At 42.4% G+C, this 21667-nt stretch overlaps 1 protein-coding gene across 1 annotated transcript in view; it reads right to left on the bottom strand.

Moving 5' to 3' along the window:
• The window catches only part of PHF2 (PHD finger protein 2), a 198340-nt gene that overhangs the window by 63596 nt on the left and 113077 nt on the right, over positions 1–21667 (bottom strand). The window contains exons 2-3 of the mRNA XM_072598229.1: positions 15130–15215; positions 1343–1457 (exon numbers count right to left, since the gene is read on the bottom strand). Coding sequence (XP_072454330.1) covers positions 1343–1457; positions 15130–15215 — 201 coding nt within the window. The remainder of the gene's footprint in view (positions 1–1342; positions 1458–15129; positions 15216–21667) is intronic.

The following is a 21667-nucleotide window of genomic DNA, read 5'->3' as shown; positions in this document are numbered from 1 at the left end:
AAAGGCACAACAGACTAAGAATAAAAAGACAGTGTCCCTCCTCTGACCTTGGGCTAGTCATTTAACCTCCCTGGGCCTCAGTTTCCCCATCTGTAAACTGGCAGCTAACAATATCACGGTACTTCTCTCTCACAGGTTTGTTATAAGATTCAAAAGAAATAATGTCTGTTAAGTTCACTGTGAATTTTAAAGCGCTATACAAATTTCAGTTATTATTACCAAGTTGAAACAAAGCTAACCAGTGACTGGAAGGGTGCCCACGTTGCTGCCTTACAGGCACTCAGACCAAGGCTGGCATGAAAAAGAAGACCTAATTCTGTTTTATCAGCTTTATTTACTCATGATTCAATTGCCTCTCATGGCCCTCCAGAGTGACCGTAGGCCCTTCCTAAACCTCCAACCCATTTCCCATCCAACTCTTTCAAGTCATGCAGAAGAGGGACATGCTTATTCCCCCAATTGTGAGGGGATGTAGAGGGACTAACTTCTCATTCCTGGGAAGGAAGCAATCCTGATTTGGCAACTTCAATCAGAAAATGTTTCCATGTTGGGGATGGAGAGTGGTGGGTGGAGAGAAGGAGCCTTCACGTGGGGTTTAAATGCAGTTAACATTTTTCCCAAAAATAGCCCTCTGTCTTTCCCACATGCGGCATCCTTTCACAAGCCCACCCATCTCCATCCCCCTCCACAGACATCCAGATTCCAATTTTCCTATCAGAGGCAGCCGAGTTTTCTTGATCACGGAACCACACACCTATCAACAGAAGGGATCTCAAGATGACATCCTGCCCGGTTCCCTCCCTTTTGGAAAGCAAAGGCCTGTCCTACTTCTTAGGCAATCCAAACCCAAAGAGATTAAATGATTTACCCAAGGTCGCACAGCTCCGTTGGCAATGGAATTAACTGTTCTTTAAACTGATCTGTTTATAGCCAGATACTAGACCTGCACATTTTAAGCATAGGACTGTAGCTTCATAAGACTTAAAACTGAAGAAGACTTCACATAGCTACTAAGCTTCTGAAGGATTTGAACCCAAGGCTTTCTGAGTACAAATCCAGTCACCATTCTACCATACTTCCTCTAGTCCTCACTCTCATCCCACAAAGGAAGAAACTGGCAAAAAATTACTTTAGTCTATTAATCTGGATGCCACCAAATGCACAGACTCCACTAGAAGATTTCATTACCTAGCATCCCAATGGCAAACTGCCCCTGGTCCCCCATGATCTTCTCACTTAAAAAGGGCTAAGAGCTATGTTTCCCAGAATCCCAATTCAGAGTCTTCCTACACTGAAGGATATGGGCTCATAGCCACCTGCCCTCGTTGGCCTGCGTACCCACCTGGGGAAGGTCCGGCTCCTCAGCTCTTTGATGAACACTTGGCTCCCATTCTGGACAGGTTTGACATCTGTCGTCTGCCCTGTGTCATGTTTATGCCAATTTCTTTTTTTTTTCACTGGAAGAGAGGAGGTAGGGTCAGTAATAGGTACATGGCAGAGGATACTACTGCAGCCCCTAGGAGAGCAATCCAAAGCCCCTGAAAATCCCCAGGAAGTAACTCCTGGCCCCCCAAGTCCTCAGTGTACCCCACCTCCCAGCCTCCTGGTTCCCCAAAAGACATATACAGCTGCTCCAACATTCATGATAAGCAATAATAAGGGGATCTTCTAGCCCACTGGTACCAAACTCAAACAGAAACAGGGGCTGCTCAACCATACAGAAGGATCCCTGAAATGCCGTACTCACACTAGTTATGCTCCATTGTATTTTTATTTATTTTGTTAACCATTTCCTAATTACATTTTAATCTGGTTCTGGCTCTACTTGGAAGTGTTGCTGGGTGTCTGACACCTCTGATCTAGTCAAACTCTGACATTCTACAGCTGAGGAAACTCGGGACCATGGAGTCCAGGGTCCTAGAGGTAGTACTTCATTAGAGGCGAGCTGAGAACTAGGTCACCTGCCTTCAGAGAGAGTGTTCTTTCAAGCCTCCTGTCCTCCAGCAAGGAATGAGAGGACATTCTATGGGAATGAGACCACAGAGTCAAAGCTAATACTTCCCATGGGATTTCACTGGAGCATAAGAAACATCCTTTGGTGCTACTTTCTATCTGGAAAACAAGATCTATAGAATACATGATGGGCAATGGTTGTTTGTGCAGAAGTTTCCAGTGCCTTTAGTGGTCCACAAGCAAATGGACTGTTCTGACTCTAACCTCACAGAGTAAAATGAATTTTAAAGAGTCAGAGAGCAGATAGGAGATATCCTTATTAGGCACAGAAAAATGAATTCTCTAAACCCCATATGAATGCACGGAAATCTTTCATTAGGTCATGACAGTGTAAGCCCTAAATTTCAGATCTGAGAAGTTGGCTGAACATTATTTTGAAAAGGAAAAAAAAAAACTTCCACTAAGGATTTGATCCTGGGATGTGCAGACTGTGGGAACTAAAGACAACCTTTCCATTCATACACACCCTGCTACTAGCCAGGCTTTTATGAAAACATGACCAGCTCACATTTATATAGTCTTCTGCAGTTTGCCAGTTACTTTCTCATGTAAAGCTGTAAGGTGAGGAGATTCTAGAAAAATCCAAAATAACATCCCTTTCTCAGCAAAAACGCTAAACCAGTTCCTAGCACCATGCTTGACACACAGTAGGTGCTTAATAAACATTTGCTGATTGACTGATTTATTCATTACAGAACACTGAAAAGGATGTCTCCGAGAGCTAGAAATCAGAATAGGGAGTTCATGGTCCCCAAAGGACTTGAAAAGTTCAAAGAATTACAATAATTAAGCTGAGAGAACAGCAGGCTGAGGGGTGATGTAATAATTGCTTTCAGAATTCTGAGAGTTATTACATAGAAGATGATAAGCAACTGTACAGGAAAAACAAGAGAAATTCTGACAGTAAAAATATTAACAGAGAACATTCATCTGATCTCTTCCCCTGGAGATATTCAAAATTGGGAGCGATAACAATCTGAGCTGGTGTCTGTTCAATCTGGCTGGGGGCCCCCTCCTCCCTCACTGTCTTGGGGTTCCATCACTCTGCCCTGGCTACTCAGCACACACATTATAATCCCGCAGAGAAGGAAGCCTTCCCAGCTTCTCCCTCCACCACCCTTCAGGGCTCTGTGACAGCCACCCAGAAGGATGAGCCAGGCTGGGATGTGAAGACATTAACGATTAGACAAATTCTCTGAACAAAGACTTCCCAGAAGAGGCCCCAAACCAAGTGTGAAGAACAACTCAGAAAGTCTCTGGAAAGAACAGGTATTCACAGAATCACAAACAGCTTAGAGTTGGAATGGATCTCAGTGACCCCAAGCCAACTCTAATCTGAACAAGAATCCCTCCTATGATATCCTCAGGAAGGAGTTATCCAGCTTGCTCTAGCCAGCCAGGTACCACAGTGGGTAGAGCACCAGGCTTGGAGTCAGGAAGACCTTACTTCAAATACTGCCTTAGACACAAGTCGCTTTAGCTCAGCCTGCCTCAGTTTCCTCATACGTAAAATGGGTTGACGATAGCATCTACCTCTCAGGGTTGTTGTAAGGATAAGATGGGATATTTGCAAAGTGCTGTGGAAATCTTAAAGGACTCTCTAAATGCTAGTTGTATCAGTCTTACCATTATTAAAGCCCTGTAGTGAGGAGAAAGGCACCGCTTAAGGCAGCCCATTCCCCTCCTGGACACGTCTAATTAGAAGTTTTTCTTTACACTGAGATGAAAGGTGCCTCTTTCCAGTTCCCATACAGCGTTCCTACTTGCATTCGCTCGGCTGTAAGCAGAACAAGTTCGAAATTATGGTGTGACTATTCTTTGGGTTCCTAAAATTTGGAGGATGTGCCCATCACACACACTCTCTCTCTCTCTCTCTCTCTCTCTCTCTCTCTCTCTCTCTCTCTCTCTCTCTCTCTCTCTCTCTCTCTCTCTCTCTCTGCTGGATATCAGCTATCAGGAATGAAACATTCCACCAACATCATATAGGGAGATCAATGCGTTTGGGAATCACAAACAACCATCCAGGTTAGAAGAGAAAAGTTTGGCCAGCAAAGGTAAAGGACTCATTATCTCCTATCCGATTTAGGATAACCATTAGAGGATGACACCAGCGGCAGAGGATCAGGTCTCCTCTCTGGGAGTACTTGGGTCTGTAACTCCATACCCGCTGCTGGCTGGCAGTGCAGCTGTTGTGCCGTTTTATGTGGGCCCTGGTCACAGGTGACTCTGGGGCTAGTGGACAACATGAATTAGCTCTACTGTAAATTCCCTTAAGGAACCAATTTTAAAAGCAGGGTTTATAGGAAATGGGCTCATTATGGAGTCTGTCTTGTTTTCTAAGATATAAAAAAAGCTTAGAGAATTGAGTGATGGAGAAAAATGGAGAGGGGAGGAGGAGTTTGCCTCCTGGAACACACAGAAACACAACTCCCTACCTTAATCCTAACATCAGTAATAAAGTAGATATGGAAAAGTCATTTGAAAGATGGCTACTGGTGAGGCTACATGGAACCTGTATGCTCAGGCAAATTTCTACTTCTGAGGCAAGCCTTTGCCTCCTCTGACTCAATTACTTCATCTTTTGTAGTGGCCGTTATAGAATCCAAGGTTCAGGGATTTGTGGTTCCATTCCAGGCATAGTGCAAGAAAACAAAATCTCGACATCTCTCATGTCTAGCCAGAATGCCTCAGAGAGGGCTTCACGTAGAGGGTAGCACCTAAGCTGAGTCTTGAAAGAAGGGGAGGATATCAGCAGATGGGAAGATGGAGGGAGCCCATTCCAAACATCGGACACAGCACAATGTCAGCATCTAGTAAATCTTAGTGATTATTGACTGACTTAGGTTTCTGATCAGGTTTGTGCTTTTGCTGCTATAAGTATTCGAACACACAGGTCTCATCATGTTATTCCTCTGTCCCAAAACTTTTAACGGTGACCTGGCCTGACCTTTGAAATACAAACATCTTACCCTGACCTTCAAGGCTCTACATAATCTGGCTTCATTCTCTCTTTTCAGAATTATTTCACACTACTCACTTTCATTTTTTCTGCATTCAAACCAAATCACCTGGTCTTATTCTCTACCCCTCTAACCTACTCTCCTCGCCTATCTGACATTGTGCTAAGCACTAGGAATGCGGTTAAAGACAGGTCTTACCCTTGAGGATCTCAGAGTCTAACGGAAGAGACAACAAGCAAACAACAATGTACATCTAAGACATAGTTAGATAAATTCGGGGATGAGGATCTGGAAAGCCGGCTTGCAGAAAAATGGGACTCTGGCGGAGGCTTGAGGGAAGCCAGGAGGTGGAGATGAGGAGAACGGCTGGCTTCACTTGGCCATGCATAGCACTTACGTGGATTTTTTTTTGTTCTTGTTCAATACAGGTGGTGGGGCGGGGGCAAGAGAAGAGAAAATAAAAATTTTAAGATTTTTTAAAAAGGAAAATCACTTTTCGTCAATATATGAAGGATAAGGAAAGCAGAGAGAAAAATTAGAAAACTATTCCAAGAGCCCAAGGAAGGTGATAAGCCATCCAAAAGGATGGATTCAAGAAGTGTGGTATGGGAGGAATAAATAAGACTTGACAACTGATTGGATTGTGAGGAAAGTGGGGGATAAAGGATGACTGACTTGGCGAACCTGATTAACTGGAAGGGTTATGCTGCTTTCAAAAGAAATAGGGAATTATAGAAAAGGAGTGGGTTAGATAGTCAGGGAGAGAGGGAGGGAGAGAGGGAGGGAGAGGGAGAGGGAGAGGGAGAGGGAGGGAGAGGGAGGGAGAGGGAGAGGGAGGGAGAGGGAAGGAGAGGGAGAGAGAGGGAGAGGAATGGAGAGGGAGAGAGGGAGGGAGAGGGAGAGGGAGGGAGAGGGAGAGGGAGGGAAAGGGAGAGGGGGAGGGAGGGAGGGAGAGGGACGGAGGGGGAGGGGGAGAGAGAGAGACAGAGAAAGAGATGTATTTCAGACATGTTGAACCTACAAGATATGAGATATGTTGATGTCCAAGCAGTTGGTGAAGTTGGACTAGAGCTCCAGAGAAAGATTATAGATTTAGGAGTTTTCTGCATAATAATTGATGAGATCTCCTAAAGGATCAGTGGAGATAGAGAAGTGAAAAGAGGGGTTGAGAGAGAACTTGAGTGGCTAGAAGGATGGTGGTACCTTCAACAGAAATTTAGAAACTTGGGGAAAGGGTGGAGGCTTCAGGGGAGATATATGTCATTATTTTAAACCACCCATCTATCAATAAGAATTGTGTGTCAGACACTGTACAAAGCCCTGAGGCTCCAAAGACAATAGTGAAACAATCCTTGTTCTCAAGGGGCTCACTTCTAATGCAGCAGACAATATGGACGTATATCGATCCAGACAGTACACAAAAGCAGGTACAAGATAAACTTGGGGGCTGACTTTGATATGGCCACTGGAAATGTCCAATTGGCAGTTGGTAATCCAGGACTGGAATGCAAAAGAGAAACCAAATCTAAGGCTCACCTATATAGATAAAAACTGAACTAATAGGGATTGATGAAGTCAGTGAGAGAGTATCTAAAGATCAAGAAAAGGGCACAGGACAGAGGACTCCAAGATTATGAGCCTGAGTTCTGGTAAGAATATAGGTTCATTTAAATGAACAGGAGATTTTGGAGCAAAATGTATTTAGGTTTGAACAAGCTGATCTTCAGGTGATGGGAGGACATCCAGGTGAAGAGATTCAAAAGGTATTAAGAAATATGATAGAGAAAGAGCACAGCTCAGAAGGGAGACTCACTCAATAAGCATTTATTATAGGCTAATAATAAACTAAATAAATAAATAATGAATTAAATGTGTTAAGTAAATTAAATAATAAATTCAAGTCTAAGTCGCTACAAAGTCAGAAACAAAATAGTCCAGTCCCTACCTCTAAAAAGTTTCCATTCTATTAGAGGAAAACAACATGCACACAGAGAAGCCCCTATAAAATGTGGACAAATGAATTTGGGAGAGGAGACTAATGACTAGGGACAGGAGGGGATCAGGAAAGGTGTCCTGTAGGACACAACACAAGATGAGAATGGAAGCTAGAGATTCTGAAAGACAGAAGTGAGGAGAGAGTACATTCCAGGCATATACAACAGCCTGGGCAAAAGCAGAGAGGAGGAGACTGGATGTCACATGGGTGGAACACTGAGTGTGAAAGAGGTAGTCATGTAAAATCCACGGAGACAGGTTGAAGTCAAACTGTGAACAGCTTTAAATGTCCAAACAAGGAGTTAAATTGATACTGGAAGTACTTGAGAGTCATGGAAGCTTCATGAGCAGATGAGTGACATGGTCATATGCAAAAATGTCATGTCTGAAGCCACAGGAATGAAGATGTCCACAGCAGATAATACAGAGAGGAGAGAGGAGAGAGGAGAACTGAGTCCATGTGTTAAGGTAAGAAGGCATGACACGTTTGGGGGAAAGAAAAGCAACCAGGGAAGAAGACTGCAAAAGAACAGTCAATTTTAGAAGAGACAATGTTGCTTATTGGCAGGGAATCTTTCGTCTTTGTACTTAGCACAATACCTGACACATAGCAGGGGCTTAATAAATGCGTTTGGTGAAAAATAATCCAAACTGAATGCTATGAAATCTAAACAAGCAAGTTCTGGTCCAAAGAAGAGATATATTTTCAAAGACACTTCCCTTTCCTTTGCTTCTTTGCAGAGGTGGAGGATCATGAGTGTGAAATATTCTATATAGTATCAGATCATTTCATAACATTGGTTAGTCTTGCAGTTTTCTTTTTTTTTTTTACTCTTTATAAGTCTCTGAAAAGAGGAAGGAGAAATACAGTAGGAAATGTAAGTGATATAAAAAGAAAAGATATCAATAAAAATGTATTTTTAGATGAATTAATGAATATTAGTTGAATTGAATTTAAATGGGGAAGAGAACCAGGAAAGAGAACTGCATGACAGAAACCAAGAGAAGGAAAAATTCAAAAAAGGATGGAGTTAACAGTAGGAAATATTTGAGAAAGGAGGACAAGGAAAAAAAGACCAATGAATCTGATGTCCAGGAGGTCACTGGTGACTTTGGAGAAAACAGGTTCAGTAGGGTGGATCTACCAGGGGAAGGCCCCAAAAGTCTGAACCTAGGTCCTCTAACTACAAAGCCATACTTCCCTCCACTATTTGCTATCTTTAAGATGTCGACTTTTGCTGATTTGCATTGGAAGCTAAAATTCGGTTGGTCCAAAATCAGTGTCAATTGAACGGAAACTTTCCATTTTCCGTCCATTTTGTTGAACAGGTCTGGAAAAAAGAAGGTGGGAGGAAAGAGCCTTAATCAAACCAGCACAGTCCAGGCAAGTTGTAGCCCAAGGAGGGATGGACTCAGCCACGGCAGCTGTCCTCTCCTCAGCCACTTCTCTTTTCTGACTTCTGACAGCAGCCACTTGGAGGTAGTCCTTTTCAAAAGTGGGTATCCTGACTATATCTGTGTGACTCCCAAGGAAGGATGTCTTTTCTGGGTTGCCTGAGAATCTCATAAATGAGGACAGAAATACCTCGACTACATACCTCTCAAGGTTATGTGAGGAAAGTGCTTTGTAAAGCATAAAGAGTGGTATATAAATGTGAGCAGATGTTGCAGCTGTGGTTGTGGGTGGTGGCGGTATTAGGAGCAGGAGGAGGAGAAGGAAGAAGAGGTCTTTTTTATACATCAGTGTTATTAAGAGAATCACAACAGGACACACATTATCTGTAGCTTATTTTCGTGGAATATTCATACTAATCAATACCAGCCCATAGCCTTAACTACCAAAGAAGAGCTGGCTGTGATACTGGCAGCTAGTGAGGAGAGGAGAGGGAAAGAAATGGAGGGGAGGGGAGGGGAGGGGAGGGGATGGGGAGGGGAGGGGAGGGGGAGGGGAGGAAGAATTTGCTTATGTAAAAGAAAATAACCCTGGTAAGCTTAGTGACTCTTTTTAAGCATTTAGATTCATCAGAAGCTACTGAAATAGTGATCTAGTCCCTAAAAGACATATCTTCTATATATGTAACAAGGAAGTGTTCTTTGTTTGGACTAATTCAGTATCCTAAAATAACAAATCATTTGAGATTTAAAAAGCCAGAAAATATATTTTTTTGTAATCTTTGAATAAACCAGAAGAAGGTAACCACTGAGTTAATTCATTTTTTTTTAATTCTATCAATCGGACTGAAAAGTCCAATTTTTGCATTTACAAACTCATTTCATATTTATGGGAAAATTCAAGATTTTTTTTCTAAAAATAGTATATATTTCTTGTAATCAAAAAGTAAGCACATTGCTTTACTTTTTTGAAAAATTAAGCTTCTTTCTCTTGCTGTGGTAGCTATTCTCACGACATAACCCAGCAAAAATACCTTCCTCTCCTCCCCTATCCCCTTCCCTCTGTATCAAAGATCAGACTAAACAGTTGAGAGCTGGAAACCAATTGACAAGTACCTACTTCTATCAGCTTAGTTAAACATAACCCTATCATGCCTCAGTAATCTGAAGAAGGCATAAAACACCAAAATAAGTCACAACCTCCAAATGCGTCTTGTCGACTTTCTAAAAATGGAAACTGCATTTGAGTTATGAAAAAGAAAGAACTGCCTTGGACCCAGCCCATCGCTGAAAGGGGCCAAGCAGAGGCTGGCTGAGCACCTGTTGGGATGTGAGAAAGCATTCCCCCCACTGAGCAGCGGCTCGTCCTAGATGGGCTGCTGAGATCCTTTCCCACTCAGAGGTGCTATATTAAGGTTATCTCAAACATGGCTGCTACATAGATGTTCAGAGGCAAGAACTGTCCATTTCACAGGGATCCATCTCACAGACCGACAAAGAGGACCAAGGACTTGAAGAGCTCTTCCGTTCCTTCAGAGCAGGAAGGCACTATTTATAACTGGTCTGCCTGGCGAGTAATTTAAATTGATGTAAATCAACTTGATTTAAAATTCACCCTAAGGGAAAGTACACATTTCCTTTAGTCTCCACAGGCTAAGACTTCAGAGGGTGTTCCAGTCTACAATTACTGTCACAGAGAAGCCTTCCCAGATTTGGGACAAAGCAAGGGGACACTAGATTTCATGTTCCAGGAAATGGGTGCATGGAATCAAATATCAAGCCACAGAAAGTTGGGGAGGGGGGTGGTAGGCGGGAATGTTGTTGGTTTGTTTTTTAATAAAGAGTAAGAAAGTAGAAAACGCCTTTTTCATTAGGCATCTGGGCAACATAGATCAGAGGAGGCCGGACCCAAAAGTATATTTTAGAAATCCACACACATTGCATAACGCAGGCAATCAGTGTGGGCCTCTCTCCACTAACCTTGCAATTAAATCTTGGCTGTAAAGGAAGGCTGTGAGTTGTACCTATTCATTTTCATACACAATTGATACTGTTTGATAACTTAACTTGTGCAAACACATGTTTGAATAATAACTGATTAACAAACGATGCAGAACAGTGTCTCCAATCTCTGCAGAGCCCAGGATACAGGAAATGGAGCCCATGGGGCAGAGATCTCCAAATGTGTTCTGGCTGGGACAGCTGGAGCCATGCCCTGGGGCTACTCTTAGGGGCCTGGTGGGAAGGCGGTCTTACCACCTGGATCTGTGGGCACCTGAATTGACTTTAGATCAACCTTCCTTACTCCAGATCTCATCCTAGGGCTGTATTCCTAAAAAGACTGCAGAAAGCAATGAAAATTACCTTTTAGATGGACTCAAGGGCTTGTTATTTAAAAAGCATCGTACCGCATGTGAATCCTTTTAGAAGGCTGGAGATCACTGGGCTAGAATTCGGGTCACCAGGTCTGGGTTTAGCAAAGGCACCCAAGCATTGAGATAAAAAAGCAGGCCTCAGGATCAGGTAGATCTGGTGTAAGGCCCACCCCTGACAGAAACTGGCTATCAGACCCTGGGGAAATCACTTCACCTCTTATTGCCTCCAAGTAAGTCTAAGATTCTCAGATGCTCGAGAAGGTGCCAAGCTGCACTGGCAGAGGGGCTTTCCTCCCCTGGGATGCCCTGCACCAAGGAAATCACAGACCTAGCTGAAAATGTCACTGATTCTGTCTCCATTTTCTTGCCTGTAGAACGGCGATAATAACCCACAAAGCATAGTTCTGAGGTTATTGATAACACCTGTAAAACACAACAGCCAGCATTTATCCAGCACCAATTGTGTACTAGCACTGTTCTAAGTGATTTTACAAATGTGATCTCATTTGAGCCTCACAAGACGTGTGAGGGTAGGTGTTATTATCGTCTTCTTTTTACAGATGGGGAAACCGAGGCAGGCAGAGGTTAAGTGGGTTGCCCAGGGTCATACAGGTGTTTTCAGCTGGATTTGAACTCAGATCTTCCTGACTCAAAAGTCCGCTGTACTACCTGCAATGACTGGCATTTACTACTCGTGTCACCTTAGCTAAGTCACACAACCTCCTGGGCCTCCGTTTCAATCATTTGTAAAATAAGGAGATCGGATGAGTAAATCTACCATCCAGTGATGCCTCAAGATCGGCAAGACTGGCTGGATGGGCAGGTGTGAACACCTGTTCAAGTATCTTATCTCCATTTCCCTCCTCTCTGACCTTACCTAAGTTTGCATCCCTTTGATAACTTGAGGCTAATGAGAAAGTGGAGATAACAATTATGACAATACAGTCTTCACTGGATCAAGGCAAAGACATCCAGGAGAAATGTGCACTGATGCAAGCTACTGTTGACCCTGGCCATGGAGCCCTCCTCCACCCCTACCCTGGGGGTGCTCCTCCCCACCCCCCGACATAGGCTAGCACAGTGGATCCCAGTGAGGGACTCAGAATGAGGAGATGTGGGTCGCATTACCTCTCAAAGCCTCACTTATCTCATGTAAAATGGGAATAACAGTGCTAACTATACATGTACAATTTACCTCATGGTTATCAAGCACTTCAGATAACATAACAAACCTAAAGTGCTTTGCAATCCTGAAATCATTCTATGAATGTCAGTGATTATTAGGAGGTCTAAATATATTACTGTTATTCAGCCTCCATTTGGGGGTTTCTTGACAAAGATACTGAAGTGGTTTGCCATTTCCTTCTCCGGTTCATTTTATAGATGAGGAAACTGAGGCAAACAGGGTCAATTGACTTGTCTGGGATCCAGTACATGACCTGTGCTTTTATGGCTACAGCCAGCTTTAAGCCTTCAGTCTTACCAGCATTTCCTATATTATTCTTTTTTTAAGGGGAAATATCATAAAAGCTAAAGCACTCAAAGAAATTATGATCTGGAAATTAACCTGTTAAAAAGTCCCTGAGGTTTCAGAAGGACAACTATGGGTGAAAAGGCCTGTGGGTGAAAAGGCGTTCTGATAGCCTGAGATCATGACCTATGAGTTCAACAAAACCTAGAAGCAGAAAGCAAGACAAGCAAGCACTCTGTTCTCATCAAGGCTTCCAAGGCCAGGTTCTAAAGGAGCAAAGGTGTCTCAGAGGCTGGTCTGGGCTAACAATGTCCCTTCTCTGCTCTAACAAGGATGGCGGCCCCTGTCCCCATTGTTGAGTGTGCTAAATAAATGATGCTGGTGGTAGAGAGGATGACTCACTGGACCTGCAGGCAGGAAGATCAGAGTTCAAATCCAGCTTCTGACACTTATCGACTGAGTGATACCGGGCAAGTTATTTAACCTCTGTTTGCCTCATTTTCCTCAATAATAAAATGGGGATAATAAGAACATCTATTTCCCAGGGCTATTATGAGGATCAAATGAGATAATATTTGTAAAGTGCTTTTCAAACCTTAAAGTGCCATATTTAAATGCTAACTATTATCTGCTCACAGCATGGTGAATTACTTGTACAGTGACTCAGCCAGACAGGCAGTGTATTATTAAGAATCAAACCTATCAGAAATGATGACCAGGCAGACTTCAGAAAAGCTTGGAAAGACTCATATGAACTGATGCTGAGTGAAGCGAACAGAACCAGGAGAACATCGCACATGGTAACAGCCACAGTATACGATGATTAACTTTGAAAGACTTAGCCCTTCTCAGTAATGAAGGCCCCAAAACAATTCCAAAGGACTCATGATAGAAAATACCATCCACATGCAGAGAAAGAGCCATGGAGTCTGAATGCAGAGTGAAGCAGGCTATTTCCTTTTTTGGTGTTGTTTTTTGGTTTTTTATCATTCACATGGTTCTTCCCATTTGTTCTAATTCTTCTATACAACATGAGTAATGTGAAAATATGTTTAATAGGAATGTATAAGAAGAGCCTATATCAGAGTGCATGCCATCTTGGGGAAGGGGAGAAAATTTAAAACTTATAAAGGTAAATGTTGAAAACTGAAAATAAATAAACTTTAAAAAAACCATCAAACTTTATAGAAATTGTAGACTGACAATGCTTCAGGGTTAGACGGGACTTTCAGGATCACCTAGCCCCAAAACTTCATTATAAAATGAAAACTTTATTATAAAATGATTCTTCTCTGTAAAGAGAAGAAAACTGGGGCACAGAGAGGTCTCCCAGTAAGGAATGGGACCATGGCTTAAAGCAATGTCTTCTGAATCTAAATCAAGTGAACTTTTCGCTCTGTCCTGCTGACTGACCCCAAGAATCTGAAGCCTATGAAATACCTATAAGGTGTTGCTAGCCTGGCATGTGGATTTGGCCTTAAAGAGAGGTCACACTCTCAGGTCTTAATCAGGATAGTTAAGCTAGCCTCCCTTTCAATTTCATATGTAAGAAATAATCTCTGGCAGAAACACTAGAGAGGGGAGAAAAAATCCCCGATCATAATCTATGCAAACTGTAACAGAGACCTTGGAAACTACCTACTAACAGGATCACACTTTAGAGGTAGAAGGGGCACTCAGGGGCCTCTAGTCCAACCATTTTAAAAATGGGGGAAATAAAGTCATTGTACAGTAATGCCTTGTTTTCATATGGGGAAACTGAGACCCTGAAAGAAGAAGAGGTCTTCTAACCAGTAGCAAAACCAGGAATGGAATCCAGGTCTCTTGCCCCGAAGATCACAGCTCAAAGGTCACACAATTTGTAACCCCATATGACCCCCTAATCCTAATATTCACCCTGACCTATACATGTCAAAATGTGAGGGGGATAAAAAGCCTGTGCTTTTCTATTTATTAAGCCCTCAGCAGGTGAAGAAAGCAAACAAATAAAAATTCCCCCTTTCTTCTGTATTCCCAAATCTGTCTCCTGCAGTTCATAATTCCGGATGTCCCCAGTCACCCCACCCAGATTTTCCACCCGAGCTGCTCTCACAGGCAGCAGTTAAGCCTTAGGCAGCCAGCCACCTGCTCCACAGGCTGGCCTGGAGGGGCTTTGAGTCACCTCAAAGATATGAAAAAATTGTCAGACTGCACAGTCCAGGCTCAGATTCTTGAAAGGGGGGTTAAAAGTTTTTTGGTTTTGTCCCCATGTCTTTTAAAGTCAACCACCACATTGAGCTTTCTGCATAGGTGCTAATAAGCATCTGCAAAATGGCCCCTTTTAAAACATGGGCAACAATCTTTCCCTGCTTTATCCACTTAAAAGCATAATGAAAGCAATCTGTTAATTAGTTCACCAAGAGCAGAAACATTCCACACTCTTAAAAGCTCCAAACTAGGGGGTCAGGGTATTAAGGTAATTAAAGAATTCAAAGAACTTCTACCAGTTGGAAAGTCTGAAGATTCCCAGAGTCGATGTGCCAGCCCAGAAAATTTAAGAGCAGGTCACTAAACAGGTGTGAAAGCCTTAAGCCCTGCAGATGAAACCAGAGTCAGACGGTAGACAAGGTAGACAAGGCAGAGGTACATATTATATATTAGAGAGTGCAAGGGGTTGGGGGGCAGTCAACATCACAAGTGTAAGAGCGCTGGAGCAATAGGTCTAAGGTAATAAAGCAGTCTAGCTGAGGCAGCCAAGCATAGTGTATCAAGGGCTAGCCTCAGAATTAAAAAGCCCCCTCTCTGACACATGGGAGCCTGAACCAGCACTATCTCTCTGGTCCCTAGGAGAGAGGTACCCCTAGACCCACCATGATCCTATGAAATAATAGGACAAAGGGTGGGCAAAGAAGGAATCGGCTCCAGACAGACTACGTATACTTACAAGTAGATTTGCCGTGAGTTTTCTCGCAGTTTGGACAATGGTATATGTCGATATCTGGTGCCTCCTCCTCTTCCACACCAACACAGCTGCAATAGAGAAAAGCAGACACTGATCACACCTGACCCTGGACCTGGTGGTAACAAGTTGAGGAAGGAAAAGGGGATTGAGAGCTATGTCAGGGCTTTTCCACAGTGTCATTCATCTGAGAGAGTGGCTCATCTCTCAGGGTGACCTGATCTCTCCGATATCAAAGGAAAGCAGGCACAGTTCAGTGGGGAGAGCATAGACCCTGGTATCACAGGACTTGGATTCAAATTCTGCCTTGGATACTTCCTATCTGTGATCTTGGACAAGACATTTAATCATCCCTGGGACAGCTCTGTACAAGGGAGGAACTTCTGAGGATGCTTCCAACTCTAGATCACACACACCCTCAACTGGTACAGCTGCCCCTCCATGGGAAGGGAGCCCAATGCTGCTTCAGCTTCTTGAAGAAGTAGGTGCCTCCCACCAGACATGATGGGGAACTTGAATTACCCACTGCAGAAGACAGGAGAGAGGAAAGGGTTACCAAGACAGCCCACATATCCCAAGTAACTTCTTTCCCTCCTTTGGTCCCATATGTGAGAAGTAGTCTAGTAAGGAGGCAGAAAGAGTGAAAAGAAGGAAAAGGTGTTTTTACAGTACCCACATCTATAAGAGGGTTATACCTTGCTTCAAAACCCCACAAACCCTGCCCTACCCTAGGTGCCATAAAGAAACTTTAAATCAACTTATGGTGCCCCAAACCACTAAATTAGCTCCATCTCTGGAATGCAATAATTCTCTCTCTCTCTCTCTCTCTCTCTCTCTCTCTCTCTCTCTCTCTCTCTCTCTCTCTCTCACTCACACACACAAATATGTACATGCCAAGTACAGGTCATCACCACCTCATGCCAGGGACTCATGCCACAGTAGTAACTGCTCTCCCTGACACAAGTCTTTCCCCATTGTAATCTAGCTCAGCTGAGTGAACAAAATAATTTTCCTGAAGTACAAATCTGACCGTATCACTTATTCAATACTCAGCAAACACCAGTGCCCCCTACCACCTCTAGGATCAAACATAACATCCTCTGTCATTTAGACCCCTTCACAATCTGGTCCCTTCCCGTTTTCCCAGTCTTCTCACACTGGATCCCCTCTGCACACTCAACGGTCTGGCTACATCAGCCTCCTTGCTGCTCCTCACAAAGGCTGTCTAGCTCCCAAATTCATGCCTTCTCAGCGGCTGTCCTCCATACCTGGAATGCTTTCCCTTCCTACCTCTATTTTCTGACTTCCATAGTTTCCTTCAGCCCAACTCCAACCTTCTGCAACAGGCTTTGTCCCCTTCTCACACCACAACACCCCCCCACCCCGTGCCTCTAAGAATGCCTCCCATCTATGCTCTATACATCTTCTATGTATAGCTATTTACACATCATCTCTCCCTTGGAACGAGAGCTCCTTGGGAGCAGGGACCACACTGTTGCTTTTCTTTGTCTCACCAATGTTTGGCACACAGTGAGTGGTTAATAAAAGCTTGTTGACTGGAAAGTACAGACCGGGTAACAGGCCAAGTTTCTGTCCAAGGACAGAGATGTTCAGAGAGGCTGATCACTTGAGAGACGGCCACCAAGTGATGATTGTTTTTTGGTCACACCCTCTAAATGAACAAAAATACCAAGTGGTGCTCAGTCCCCTTCCACAGCAATGGGAAAGGAACATCAGAAAGGGATCAGAATGTGCTAAGGATCACACAGCTCTTTGAGAGTCTACAGAAGCCGATCTAAATGCTGGTGCTCCAAATGGGCAGGCTTTGTTCAACGACCAACAAGTGGACACACTGCTGAAGGAATTAAACCACATCCATGCCGACAGTTTCATTATAAATGAAAGCAGAGGACAGAAAGAAAGAAAAGGGCTGTACACGGCTCTTCCTGGGAAAGGTGAATCAAAGCCTCATCAGAGTGTGTTTCATCACGGACCCAAAGGTAATAAGAAACATCGTTTGAAGGAATGCTTATTGCTATCTTCTTGCAGTGCTCAGGAGGTCTGGTAGCAAACAGTCCAAGGTAAAGATAATTGCAGTTTATGTGCTGATGCTTATTGCAGGGGATGAAGGAGAAAAATTCTTTGAAGAATTTGACAAAATCTTCCAAACAAAATCAACATATACCTTCACACTCGGACGCTTCGTTGCTAAAATGACCACAGGAAGATGATGAAAACAATGTTGGAAAATATGGGAGTTAAGAAAGGAAAGCAGCCAAAAGCTTGTCGTCTACTCGTAACCTTACATCTGCACCGTTCAAATACTTTCTTCACAAATAAAGTGGGAAGATGCCAGACAAGGTCAGCACTAAATGACATACAGAAAAAAATTAAACTGAATATATCCAAGGAGACTGTGTGGTGCATGAGATTTAGAACCAGAGGACCTGGGGATTCAAGTTCCTTCTGCACCATTTAGCATTATCTGTGTGACTTTGATCGAGTCATTTAACTTTTCTGGGCCTCAGTTTCCACATTTATAAATGAAGGGATGTTGGAATAAATAACCTCTAACACTCCATTAAGCTCAAAATCTATGATCTCATTGTGCGGAATTAATTCCAGCATCAGCTAATGGTGTAGTCAGGTCATAGACCAGTCAGTGCAAAAGTTAAAACAAATAATGAGTTGGAAGAAAGGAGAAAAATGAAGATATAATCTGAGATTAAAGCAGCTCCAACCCCACCCATTTAATTGTTATTCTATTTCTGTTGAGGATACTACAATCCTTCCAAAATTCACCTCAGATTCCTCAACTGTTTCCTATCTCCTCACTGGCATGGTCGATCCACTTCCAAGTCACATCAGCACTATCCACACCCAGTTCCTCACATCCATCCTCTTCCCTCTGTTCACCCAACTATCACCTTATTGCACTAGCCTCCTGTACTAGCCTCCTGAGTGCTATCCCTATCAGCCTTTCTCATCTCTAATCCATTATCCACAGAGCTGCCAAAATAATCATAAGAAATGCCAGTGGCTCCTTATATCCTCCAGAGGGAGGGGGGGAAGAAAGAGACTTCACTGTTTAACATGTAAAGCCATCCACTATCTAGCTCGGGTCTACCTTTCTAGATTTACTTCACATTACTCCTACGTGTTCCAGACAAAGCCCACTTGACATCCTGAATGTGGCACTGAATTTCCTATTTTTATGCTTCTACAGATTGTCCCCTTGGCTTGGGATGTTCTAACTCATCCTCACCTCTCAAAATCCATTGCTTCCTTCAAGACTCATCTGAGTCACCTATGTCGAGTAAATTCAACCAAACAGTGGATCTCAAGCTGGACCTGGAGTCAGGAAGATCTAAGTTCAAATCTGACCTCAGATACTTGCCATCTGCACGAACCTGAGCAACACACTTGACCTGTCTGCCTCAGTTTCCTTTACTGTAAAACAAGGATCATAATAGCACCTATCACTTATCAAATAAGATAATATTTGTAAAGTTAGCTCAACACAGTGTCTGGCACATAGCAGGGACTTAATAAATGACTGCATACTTCCTCCATTACTTTTGCCAGCTAGAATAAGAAACAAAAAGATCAGTCACATCCATTGCCTCTCAGCTTTGGACCATTCAGTACCAGAAAAACCACTAAAAAGGAGGAATAAAAAAGACAAGGGCAAAGCACTGTTTGATAAACCCAAGGATACAAATTACTGGGGAAGGATTCTTTTTTCATCAAGAAATATTGGGGAAACTGAAAAGCAATTTGGGGAGAAAATAAGTTTGGAGCAGCACTTTATACCATAAGTCACAGTTAATTCCAAGTAGATAAATTATCTTTATTAAAACTGAAGGGTTGTATCATTTTTTTTTTTAAACTGAAAGTAAAAAAGGAAAGTTATACCTTGCACAGCTCAGGTTAGGGAGAAGATTTATAATATCTAAGGGATTCACATCAAAGGATACAAAATTCATAAGATTCAGTACCAAGGGAGAAAAGAGACAAAATAGCCATTTTCAGTTATATAACATTTAAAAGTTTTTGAATAAATAAAATTAATGCCACTAAAAAAAGAAGTTATGGAGTGTGAGAAAAAAATCTTGACATCAAATTCCTCTGATAAAAAGCCTGATATACAAAATTTAGAGAACTGACACAAATTTTAAAGTTAACAGTCATTCCCCAATAGAGGAGTGCTTAAGCAACATGAAGAATTTCCAGAAGAAAGCAAGCTATTAATAACCATATGAAAAAATATTCTGATCATTAATAAGAGAAACGAAAATCAAAGCAACTCTGAAGTTTCCCTTCACACCTATCAAACTGGAAAAAATGATGAAAGATGTAAATAATGCTGAAGCCATGGAAAGGCAGGAACACGAATTCATGCTGGAAGAGCCATGAATTAGTCCAAGTAATGGAGTATGGACTATGTGGAAAATATGCTCAAAAAGTTACAGACCTCTTCTGATCTTTAGATTCAGAGATTTACTGTGAGGTTTATACCCCCGAATAGGTCGATGCTAAAAGAAAGAGTTCCGATTTAACAAAATAACTATGAGGACTTTGGGGGAAGGGAGATCTGCATACAAATCTGCAACCAACTGGGCTGAGCAAACTGAAGTGTGTGTGTGTGTGTGTGTGTGTGTGTGTGTGTGTGTGTGTGTGTCTGTGTGTGTGTGTCTGTGTGTGTGCGTGTGTGTCTGTATGATTCCACTATATGATTAATATGAAGAATTCAAAGACAATGGAAAGGTGTGCAAACTTACAGCCAAAAGAACAATACATACAGTGCCTGCGATCAACATTGCGATGCAACAGCTTGAGGATCAATGACAATCCCCACCCTCGCTTATTTCCATCAGCAGGCTGAAAATAAAACACACTCCCTTCTTTTTCTTGTAATAAATAACAGAGCATGTTACACATTCTCTGTCAATCACCATTACTACATGAGATGGTTTGCCTTAATTGTTTTGAATATTTTCATCTTGTTTTTTAAATGAGAAGGCAGTCTGAGGAGAGATGTTTATTGAAAAGTGATTATTGTATTGAAAACAAAAAATATTAAAAAGAAACAGAGGCAAAGAAACTATGGAAAGCCTCACTGAAGGAAATTTCATCCCACACTAGATCTGTCATCTCTCTTCCCATCTCTCCATCAACAAACCATAAATACAGCTGAAAGTGAAGTAATTCTGCCCCTAAGGAGATTTCAGAAATTCTTCCCCATGGATGAGAGAAGCTGACCAGATGAGTAATCTGAAGGTGGCTTAATCCAACCAAAGTCATGCCCCACCACCCCAAAGTTTAAGAATTAAATCAAAATTTTTTTTTTGAAATTGTCACTTTCAGGGCACTAGCAACAACTTTGAGGATTCCTTTCTATTGGCTATTTTACTTCCTATCATTAGTCACCTCTGAGAACACTCTAGGAGCTTAAAGGGGCTATATGGATCGACAATTAGTTCCTATATAGCAAGGAAACTCAGAGACAAGCAGCCAGTTGGCTCCACAGTGAGAATCAGGCAAAGTACTGCAGAGTGCACGGTGACTAGAGAGGTACAATCTTTATAGCAAAGGTCACCAGGACATGGAGGTTTGATCACACCTGCAAGGAGAAGCCCAGGGGACCTCCTAGCACCAGATCCAGCTGCATTATAGGCTTATGTTGAGTCACTGATGTTTGTCTTAGGGTAATAAAGAGCTTCTTGGAAGTCTCTAAAAAGGCTGAGAAAATAGAAACATTCTGTCTCTCAAAGATTATCTAAATAACTCCTGTATAAAAGTTACAATCAAGCAGTGGTGGCAATCGGAAAGTTATTTGCAAGGCCAAGTTCTCCCACTAAACTGATAACCCAGAACGACCCAGGATTACAAAGGAAACCAAAGGCTGGTAATAGATAGATAGATAGATAGATAGATAGATAGATAGATAGATAGATAGATAGATAGATAGATAAATAGATAGATAGATAGATAGGTACGTACGTAGGTAGATATAGACAGACAGATAGATAGATGGAGATAGACAGATAGATAGATATGTAATGTTTTTCCTATCCAACTTTCCAGATCTAATGAAATCTAGCCAAGAAACCTACAGGGTCTTAAGGTTAAGAATTCTTGCCATGTAGTAGATTCTTACTAGCTTTGTAATTTTAGGCAAGTCATATTCCTTCCTCAATTTCCTCATTTACAAAATGAGGGGGTTGGGCTGGAAGAACAACTCTCTAAAGTTCTTTCCAACACTAAATCCTGTTATTTCTAGGAACCATGAGTCCTAAATTGTGCAGTGTTTTACTTGGCTAGCCTAGATCATCATCATCCCTAAATCAGTTCTAAGTATACTTGCAACCACAACACCTAAACCAGAGCCATAGCACATTCTCTGTAAATGTTTGTTGGCTGCAATACAACTGCGTACTGCATCCCAAGTCGTCGAAGAGTTGCCTCTTTCTTCAGCAGAGAGAAGCTGAGCTCACTGATACATTAGTTATTGATCAAGTCA

Source organism: Notamacropus eugenii, chromosome 3, assembly GCF_028372415.1.
Source record: "Notamacropus eugenii isolate mMacEug1 chromosome 3, mMacEug1.pri_v2, whole genome shotgun sequence".
Lineage (NCBI taxonomy): Eukaryota > Metazoa > Chordata > Mammalia > Diprotodontia > Macropodidae > Notamacropus > Notamacropus eugenii.
This window is presented reverse-complemented; position numbering and strand designations above follow the sequence as displayed.